At 69.7% G+C, this 9588-nt stretch overlaps 1 protein-coding gene across 1 annotated transcript; it reads left to right on the top strand.

Moving 5' to 3' along the window:
- The first annotated feature begins 686 nt into the window (after nucleotides 1–686).
- LOC142404494 (sodium-dependent proline transporter-like) lies at nucleotides 687–8648 on the top strand. The gene is made up of 14 exons (XM_075491429.1): nucleotides 687–883; nucleotides 3991–4122; nucleotides 4377–4525; nucleotides 4747–4796; nucleotides 5023–5161; nucleotides 5241–5375; nucleotides 5479–5582; nucleotides 5761–5885; nucleotides 6062–6174; nucleotides 6541–6675; nucleotides 6914–7013; nucleotides 7505–7623; nucleotides 7891–8064; nucleotides 8296–8648. The coding sequence occupies exons 1-14, from the start codon at nucleotides 691–693 to the stop codon at nucleotides 8440–8442; spliced, it is 1815 nt and encodes a 604-aa protein (XP_075347544.1). The 5' UTR covers nucleotides 687–690; the 3' UTR covers nucleotides 8443–8648.
- Nucleotides 8649–9588: the final 940 nt, after the last annotated feature.

The following is a 9588-nucleotide window of genomic DNA, read 5'->3' as shown; positions in this document are numbered from 1 at the left end:
GCGACGGGCTGCACGGCGTGCGCAGCACCAGGTCTCTCCTCCCTGCGTCCAGCGCTGCTTTGCCTCGGTGCAGCGTGAGCTGACGGCTCCAGGCCTTGCTCACAGGGCGCGGGGCCGGGTGGGTGGGCAGGACCCCGGCAAAGGTGGGAGCCAGAGATGGCCCCAGTGGCCTCGGAGGCGCTGGGCAGGAGGGCTTTGATGGACGGTGCATCAAGCAGTGGCAAGCACCCCTGCAGCCACGCTCATCTGCCCGGCGCGGGGCTGGACGCTGGGGTTCCAGTCCTGGCAGTCCCTGTGTTTAGGGAGTCCTGGGTGCATAAGACAGCGCAGAGATGACAGCCCATCACAGGAGGTGGGCGAGTGCCAGCTGCTGACTTCCATGCTATGGAGGATCTGCTGGATCAGGGCTTTTGGGCTGGGGTCTGCCCGGACCTGCGCCTGGCTCCTGGAGCCTGGGGAGGAGCACGGAGCTCTGGGCCAGCCCGAGCCTCCCACGTCCCACAGCACGGGCCAGCCCAGGCTCCCGCTGGGCAGGTTTCAGGGAGAGCCCCAAAGCCCCTTTGGGAACCAGATGCTTTTTCAGGGAGAGCTTGGCTGTGCCCAGCCCTGCCGAGGAGCCTCGCGGGGTCTGCGGGCTGCAGCCAGTGATTCCTGATGCTTTGCTCCCCTCCGCAGGTCAATATCTTCCAGATGGAGGGTCCGACCGCCGACCCCACCAGCCAGCCCTGGCCAGGACCCCAGCCCCAGCCTGAGACCCTGGCCCCCAGCCTGCCCCGGGAGACCTGGGCCAGCAAGTACGAGTTCCTGCTGTCCTGCCTGGGCTACTGCGTGGGGCTGGGCAACGTCTGGCGCTTTCCCTACCTGTGTTACCGCAACGGAGGAGGTAGGTCCCTGCCGCGGACACACAGGTCCCTTCCCCGGGCACCCCGGCACTGCTCCCTTCTCCCGGATGGAGGCCAGGAGCACGGGGGGCTGGGGAGGGACAGCGTGACAGTGCACGGGGGCTGCGCTCTCCAGCACGGCAAACACGGGTGCTGGCAGCATTCGGGGGCTTGTGTTGCCCACCTGGACGCCACCACTTTAATCCCACTGTGAGGACCACGGGCAAGGATGCTTTAGGAGTTCAAAGCACCTCCCCGTGAGTCTGCTGGGGGACTTGTCCTGCTCCTGCTGGGGCTGCCCTGTGCAGCTCAGAGGTGCGCCTGCCTCCGGGGTGAGCCTGGAGCAGCCTGCAACACCGTCCCGGGTGGTTTGGGCCGAAAAGAGCTGCCGCCAGGCAGAGCCCCTCTGCAGAGCATCTCTGCCCCTGCCCGGAGAAGCGGGGCTTGGCCAGCAAGGCAGTGACCCCCCTGCAGCACCGTCAGCCCCTCTGCAGCAGCGGTAGCAGGGCCCGTCTGGTGCCGTGCAGCTGCAGGCTGTTGTGCGTGGTGCGTGGAAGTGCCCTTCCACTGTAAAATCCAGTTCAGCCGGGCAGGAGTGCCCGGGAAGGTGGCCAAGCGGGGACAATAACCCGCCACATTTCTGGGGCAGGACAAAGTGCAGGCAGCTCAGCATGTAGCTGGTGCCTGGTGGCAACGCCCCAGGATGCAGTGCCATGTCTGTGAGATGGGAGAAGCCTCCCCAAAGGTCATTCCTGAGCTCCTCGCTGCTTCTGCTGCCCTGACGTTGTCTCCAGATGTCTCCTCTTGGAGGGGGCCCACCCGGCACACTGCCCGGGGCTCCACAGCCCCCGAACCTCTGCCCCATGCTCCAGCCATCCCTGACACCTGAAAACACCTGAAATGCCCTGCTTCGCATGCGCTTGCCCCTGCCTGCCTGCCTGCCAGGGCTGGCACCCGTCCCTGTGACACCGTGCAGGTCTGGGGCAGCACCGGCACCGTGGCGGGACGTGCCAGGGCTGGGCTGCGCCGAGCTTTGCACCTTGCCTAACCAGGGAGGAATTTGGCCCTCGGGGCCAGGCTCGCTGCTGGGTGATGGGGCTGCTGTGCCCCGCGCTGGGGCTGGGGTGCAGGGCTGGCTGCGGATCCTCCTGGGGAGACATCTCCTCCTTCCCGAGGGGCTGCACGGCCGGGGAGGGGGCAGAGGGGGGAGGAAAAGAGGCTGCTCCCACGGGAGCTGCTGCAGCGGCCGGTGCGTGCCCTGGGCTGGGGGGCACCCTGCCGCCGTGGGGATGGGGCGGCAGTGGGGTGACCTGCTCCAGGGACCGGGGACACAGATGCAGCCGTCCCCCCCCGCCGTGGTCCCCCCCTGCCGTGGTCCCCCCTGCCGTGCCCACCTTTGGCACGGCTGCGGAGGACACCGGGCTTTTCCCTTGCTGCAGTGGCCGCAGGCGTGCGGGACCCCCGAGCCTCCCGCGCCCGGCACCCCCACCACCCGCCACGGGCCCCTCGCTCCCCAGGCCCTCCTGGGCACGGCTGCCTGCGGGCAGGGGCTGCCTGCACCGCACAGGGCCACGCGTGCCCAAAGCCGGGTGCTCCCTCGGGGCCGGGAAGGGCAGGAGACGGGCTGAGGTGCGGGAGCCTTGCGGGGTGCATCGCCCCGCAGACCCCTCGTCCGGGCAGGGCGAGCGTGGCTTCGGCCGGGCACAGCCATCGGTGTGCTCACCACTGGATGTCACTGCCGCCCGGCCGGCCGTGCAGGGCCCACGCTGCCCGTGGGCACTGCCCGGACCCACAGGGGACGGGGAAGCAGATCCCTGCCCACCCTCCGGGCAGCATCAGCCAAAGGGGCTTGGGGCCAGAAGCTGCCGCCCCCCTGACCCCTGCCCAAGGTATGGGGATGGGGGGAGGGCAGTGGTGGGGGTCCCGAAGCCGCGGAGGAGGGGAGGGCGGGAGGTTTGTCCCCGTGCAGCACCCTTTGCAGAAGACCCCTGCGGTGCCGGCGCCCGCGGGACGCGTTGGGCCGGCAGCAAAGCAGCCGGAGCCACCGTTTGGCAGCGCCGAGGGCAGAGCAGGGACACGCTGCACTGCCTCGGGCCCACACCTCGGTCCCCTGGCCCCACGGTGCCTCCAGCTGCAGGGAGCCAGCGGGACTGGGGCACCGTCGCCCCTCGCTCCCAGCCTCTGCCAACAGCCGAGCAGGGGTTCCTGATGTCCCAGCGGGGCTTTAAACCCGCGGCGGTCCCCTCCTCCCCAGGCCAGCCCTGCAAAGCCTCTGCCAGAGCCGGCTGGTGATCGCCCCGCAGCGTGCACAGCAGAGGCAGAGGCAGCCTGCCCCCCAGCACAGCTAATGAGTGCCGGGCTAACGAGCGGTCAGCCCCACAGCTGGTCTGTCAGCGAGGCTGCGGGGAGCGGGGTTTGAATCTGGCGTCGTAGCTGGAGAGCTGCTCCGCTGCGGGGAACAGCGATCACTGCGCCCAGCTTTGCCACTGGGAGAGGATGAGCTTGGGCTGCAGCTGGCTGCCAGCTGGGAAATGCCGATTTCTCCCCTGGAAAATGTCCTTTTCCTGCACAAATTTGGCCTGGCTGAGGCTGCAAGGAGCAGGGTTTCCTCCGCAGAGAAGGCCGTTGGTGAGATAAGTTGTGTAAAGATGGAGATGTCAGCATATTGCCAGAGGAAACATCGGGATCTGCTGTGGGCACGTCCCAGGGCCCTGAGCATCCCAGGGCCCTGAGCATCCCACAGCCCCGAGCATCCCAGGGCCCTGAGCATCCCAGGGCCCTGAGCATCCCACAGCCCCGAGCATCCCCCTGAGCACCACCGCAGCACCCACGGCTGCACCCCAGCGCTGCTCCCACCACCCACCCCAAGACCGGGCTAGTGGGATCCCGCCAGCTCCCAGCTCCGGCCCCCGCTGCGGGGCTCGTGGGGAACTCATCTGCTGGGGATGGGCCCCAGCATGGAGCCGGCAGCCCCCAGGAGCTTTCCCTGCTCCTCCGCGTCCTGCCCGGACACGTGCCCCGCTGCGAGTCCGAAGTACGCGCGTCTGTCCTTTGAGGAGCCCAGCCTGCTGCTGGCCATCCCCCCAGCCCGCTGCCCCTCTCCTCCCAGGTGTCTTCCTCATCCCCTACTTCGTCATGCTGCTCGTCACGGGGCTGCCCCTCTTCCTGATGGAGCTGAGCCTGGGCCAGTACGGGGCCGCGGGGCCCATCACTGTCTGGAAGTGCTGCCCGCTCCTGAAAGGTGGGGCCGGGGGCTGGGGGCACCTCTCCTCCCTGCCCCCGCAGCCGCTGGGGCCGGCTGGGCTGCGGGAAGGGTGCGGGGTGGGCACGGGGACTGGGATGCCCCCTTGGCGAGGTCCCAGCCCGCACCCCGAGTCCCTGGGCAGCCCTGGGCAGGTCTCCTGCCGTCCCTCCGGCCCCTTGCACCCATGCTGGGATCCGCGGGGTGCGGGCAGGCATAGCGTCACCCCCTCGGCAGCCCCTCTCCTCGTGCAGGCGTTGGCGTTGCCATGCTGATCGTGTCCTCCCTGGTGTCCCTCTACTACAACGTCATCATCGCCTGGGCTTTCTACTACCTGGGCTCCTCCTTCCAGAGCCCCCTGCCCTGGTCCTGCAATGCCCCCAGGAACGCGGAGCTCTGCCAGGTCGGTGGCCCCCGGGCAGGCAGCGTGGCAGGGCCGGGCCCCGGGGGGGGACGCTGCGGGGCCAGGCACCGCGTGGGGACCGGGGAGGTGGTTTCTGTTGGGAGAAGCTTTGCCTGCAGCAGAAGCGGAGGGTCAGGCTGGGGCTGGGGCCGGGGCCAGGAGGGACATCAGGGACGGTGGCAGCGGTGGTGACGGTGACCTGCCGGGGCTGTGTGTTGCAGAACGCGTCGGGGAGCGCCGGCGGGGTCAGTGCCAGCGAGGTTTTCTGGAAGTAAGTCCCCGCGTGGCAGCATCGATGGGTGCCTCCCTCGGCCCTTGTCCGGGGTCCAGCCCTGGCTCCATTTCCCCCGGTCCGGGGGGCCGGGCTGAGCCCCCGTGGGCAGCGGTCGGTGGCGCTGGAGGCTCTGTGAACGGCGGAGGGGTGGGCGAGGACGTTGCAGAGGTGACAAGGGTGCCCCGCGTCCCCCGGCCCCCTGACCCGTGTCCCTGCGCCGCAGCGAGCGGGTTCTGGGGGTGACGCACAGCTCCGGCCTCGGGGACCCTGGGCCCGTGCAGGGGCCCCTCGCCCTGTGCCTGCTGGCGGCCTGGATCCTCCTCTTCCTCTGCATGTTGAAGGGCATCCGCAGCTCCGGCAAGGTGAGGGGCAGCGCGTGGGGGCGGCAGGGGGGCTGCTGTGCCGGTGGCGGGGGGCCGAGCCGAGCCGTGTCCTGCGCAGGTGGTGTACTTCACGGCCACCTTCCCCTACCTGGTCATCCTCATCCTCGTCATCCGGGGGGCCACGCTGGACGGCTCCCTCAACGGCGTCCGCTTCTACCTCTCCTCGGACTGGAGCAGGCTGCAGAGCGCCCAGGTAGCCCCGCGCCGGGGCCGGGGGGTCCCCGACGGCAGCGATCCCCCCAGCCGGGGGCAGCGGGGCGGCAGCCCCCTGCAGCCCCCCCACTGTCGTCCCCCAGGTGTGGAGCGACGCAGCCTCGCAGATCTTCTACTCCCTGGGCATCGGGTTCGGGGGGCTGCTCTCCATGGCCTCCTACAACAAGTTTGACAACAACGTCATCCGGTGAGCGGGGGGCTCGGGGGGCACGGGCCGTCGGGGCAGCCACGGGTTGCAGCCATGGCTGGGGAGGAGCAGGCGGTGATGGGGAGGTCCGAGCCCCACGGGACCGTGCGGCGCATCAGGATACCCCCATCTCCATCCTTACCCCACGGGCGTGGGGCTGTGACGCCCTCCCTGGCAGGGACACCTTGGTCATCGCCATCGGGAACTGCTGCACCAGCTTCTTTGCCGGCTTTGCCATCTTCTCGGTGCTGGGACACATGGCCTGGAGGAAACAAGTCCCCGTGGGCAGCGTTGCCGACTCAGGTACGGGCCTGGGGAGGAGGGACCCGCGCCGTGCCGGGGACATCCCGGTGCCCTGCACAGGGATGGGGCTGCGGGGCTGCGGCCGAGCTCACATCCAGCCTGGCTACCGGCTGGCTGGGCTTGGCCCGTCTCACCGTGGCGTGTCCTTCCACGCTCCCCTTTGTCTCACCCCGCAGGCCCCGGGCTGGCGTTTGTGGCGTACCCTGAAGCCCTCTCCCTGCTGCCCGGCTCCCCGTTCTGGTCCATCCTCTTCTTCCTGATGCTCTTCACGCTGGGAGTGGACACTTTGGTGATTGTCACCTTGGGCAGCCCCATGTCCTGCCCTGTGCCTGGCCTTGGGGTGCCAGGTACACCCCGTCTCGGGCATGCAGACGGCACGGTGTGCGTGGGCCAGGAGCATGAGGATGGTGCTGGGGTAGGGGAGACGCATGGCCCCATGCATGTGGGGCTGTCACCCGGGGTGGTGGGCAGGGATGCAGCCACGTCCCACTGGCACTGGGCATGGGTTTCTCCCCGTGCCCAGGTGTCACAGGGATGGGGATGCGCATGGGGACAGTGCCCTGCAAAGTCCCCTCTGTGAGGACCATCCCCTGCGCCCAGCCGGGGGGAGGCGGGGACCGGGACACCGCCCCCACTGACCTGTCCCGTCCCTCAGTTCGGGAACATCGAGGGCATCACCACAGCCATCCTGGATGAGTTCCCAGCCCTGCGCGACTGGAAGAGGAAGACGGCGTTGCTGGGTGCGCTCTGCATCTCCTTCTACCTGCTGGGGCTCCTGCTGGTCACCCAGGTATGGGATCCCCTGCATCCCCATCCGGCGGCACCCAGCGCCCAGCGCCCTTGGGGTGATGCCAGGACGGAGGTTGGGGAACAGCCTCCTCTCGCCTCCGGTCTCTGCACAAGCCCTGAGGCGGGAGGACGGGGGGCTGTGCGCGGGCCCTGGCGTCGATGGTGCCCATGGCATGGGGTGCCCTGCGCCCGCCCCCCCGCCCCGAGCCACGCTGACCCTGTCCCTCACCACCTCACAGGGAGGCATCTTCTGGTTCACCCTCATTGACACGTACAGCACCGGCTTCGGGCTCATCGTCGTCGCCCTCTTCATGTGCCTGGGCATCGCCTTCTGCTACGGTGAGCGGAGCGGGCGGCCCCGGGGCACGCCACAGCCAGCGCGGCGGGGTGCGGTGGGGTGCTGCCAGCCCCGGGGCACTGCTGCAGGGTGTTCACGGCACAGGGCAGGCCCCGGCTACCACGCTGCCAAGGCTTGGCATTCCTGGGACTCACGGCAAACCGTGGCCAGGCTCTGTAGGGTGCACCTGCAGCTGTGGACAGCGTGGAGCTGGGGCGGGCAGGGAGCCCCCCGGGTCCTGCTGCCCACACGCAGCTCAGCCCTGCAAGGAGATGGTGCGAAGCCGAGGTGCGATTTTCCCCGTCTGTGGGGGATGCAATTTCCTCTCCACCCACCGAAGCGCGGTGGCTGTTCAGCACCCAGCACCACCGCTGCCGGCACGGCTCAGGCCCAGCACAGGGTGCTGTGGGTGCCCCGGAGCGGGTGCACCCCGCAGGGCCGTGCTGGGGGCAGGCAGGGGCCCGGCTGTGACCCTCTCCCGGGGTGCCTGCAGGCGTGAACCAGTTCTGCCAGGACATCGTGGACATGATCTGCCGGTGCCCGCCCTGGTGCAGTCACATGCTGGGCTACTTCAAGGTGTGCTGGGCCTTCTTTACCCCCTGCCTGCTGCTGGTGAGCACCGAGCGCCCGCCTGGGGCTGGAGGTCAAGGGGGGAAGAGCTCCTCTCCCTCCATCTCTCCCTTCCTCTGGGAGGGGCAGCGCTTGCCATGGGTTTGGAGCGGGGCTGCCCCGGTCCCGGCGCCCTCCCGGGCCTCTCGGTGGCTGCTGGAGGGAGTTTGGGGTGGCCCTGGGGGTCCCTGGGGTGCCCAGCCCTGCCAGGACCCCTGGGGCCAGGCAGTGCTGCAGCCTCACGTCGCTCCTGCCTGCTCTGCCCTTCAGTTCACGCTCATCTACACCTTCCTGGACATGTACGGCGTGCCCCTGCGCTACGGCACCTACGAGTACCCCGCCTGGGGCACGAGCCTGGGCGTCTGCATGGGTGTCCTCACCTGCCTGCAGATTCCGCTCTGGGCCACCGTGGCCCTGTGTCGCGAGTCGGGGACGCTGAGCGATGTGAGTGTGCGAGGCGGGATGGGGGACGGGGCCGGGGCCGGGATCGGGGCGGGGGCAGAGTGGGGCTGCCCCGGTGCTGGAGACGGGGCAGGAGAGGCCAGCGATGGAGCGGAGGCGATGCTGTCCCTTCCCCAAGAGAGGAAAAGGACTGGAGCCGCAGGGCTGGGGCGAGAGGTGGGGCCTGAGCGCGGGGGCTCGGGGCAGCCCCTGCTCACCCTCGCCCACCCCCAGCGCTTCCAGAAAGCCACCGAGCCCCTGCGCTCCTGGAGAACGGCCACTGCCCGGGACGTGGCTGGAGACGTCATCGACGTGCCGTTCACCATCACCCTGACTGGCAGCGACTTCACCGCGCCACCCCACGGCGGCAGCGAAGCCTGATGCCGGCCCCGGGGCACCCCACGTCCTCGCTCAGAGCCCCCCGGGCAGACGGGACCCGCTGGCGATGGGGACACCTGCCTGGGGGCTGGCTGCTGGCGCACGTGGCTCCCCTTGTGCCGTCGCCGTCACCCATCCCGGCCGACGGTAACCACTGATGCCAGCGTGTATTTTAATTCTTTTTCCTGGAAACATTCTGCCCGCTCCGAAGGTGTTTCTAGGGGATGCTCTGTGAGCAGGACCGGCTGCCCGGGACGCGCTCCAGCCCTTCGCCTGCCTCTGGGCAGTTGTTGGGTCTCGCTGGAGCCCTTTGGGGGTGGCCGCGTGCATCCCCGGCCCTGACCCAGCTCTCTCCCGGCAGGGCAGGCTGCTAGCGGCGACCCTGCCAGCAGCAGCCACCTTGGGCAGGGGCCAGGCTGGCCAGCTGTGCCGGCAGAGATGGTACCGCCGTGCCGGCGGGCTGGCCCTCCCCGGCAGCCGATTCGAAGCCCCCAGCCCGGGGCAGGTCCCCGCTCCCCCGTCCTGGGCCGGGCAGCAGCATGGCGCAGGCGAGCAGGGCAAGAGCAGCCCCAGGCTGAGTTTGCAGCCCCAGGCTGAGTTTGCAGCCCCAGGCGGCTGCGAGCGCACGACGTGTTTGCCGCTGCTGCAATAAAGCTCCGTTTTTCCAGAGCGACGTTGCCGCGCGCTGCTGGCCGGGCTGGGCCGAGCTGGGGATGCGCCCACGCGTGTGCCGGGCGCCCCGCTCGCCCTGCGCCGCAGGGTGCCACCGCCGCCCCGGGCTGTGCCGCGGCTGCTGTGCAGCACAAGCGGGGAGGGATCCGTGCCACCAGCCCGGCCGGGTGCTGCTGCTGCCCAGGTGCCTCTTGGCAGGGCTGCACCAACTGGCAGCGACCGGGCGGTGCTGGGTTTACGGTTGGACTCGATGATCTTAAAGGTCTTTTCCAACCTAAACGGTTCTGTGACCCTGTGCCTGCCCCGCTGATGCACCCGAGCCCCGTGGGGCCTGGGTGCAGCTCCTCTGGGACGGGCCAGATCCTGCCATGTCCTCCCCCTGCACGCAGCCCCCGGCCTGATGCCCCCGTGCTGCCGGGCTGCAGGGTCCCAGCCCCAGGGTCTCATTCTGCTGCCCGCCCTCAGCTCGGCGCTGGG

The sequence above is a fragment of the Mycteria americana genome, chromosome 1 (genome assembly GCF_035582795.1).
Source record: "Mycteria americana isolate JAX WOST 10 ecotype Jacksonville Zoo and Gardens chromosome 1, USCA_MyAme_1.0, whole genome shotgun sequence".
Classification (NCBI taxonomy): domain Eukaryota; kingdom Metazoa; phylum Chordata; class Aves; order Ciconiiformes; family Ciconiidae; genus Mycteria; species Mycteria americana.
This window is presented reverse-complemented; position numbering and strand designations above follow the sequence as displayed.

Excerpts from the sequence above, each read along its gene's own strand:
- LOC142404494 (XM_075491429.1), top strand. The coding sequence starts at position 691 with ATGGAGGGTCCGACCGCCGACCCCACCAGCCAGCCCTGGCCAGGACCC. Across the intron at positions 5,162-5,240 it reads GCATCCGCAGCTCCGGCAAG|GTGGTGTACTTCACGGCCAC; the intron begins GTGAGGGGCAGC and ends TGTCCTGCGCAG. Across the intron at positions 8,065-8,295 it reads AGTCGGGGACGCTGAGCGAT|CGCTTCCAGAAAGCCACCGA; the intron begins GTGAGTGTGCGA and ends GCCCACCCCCAG.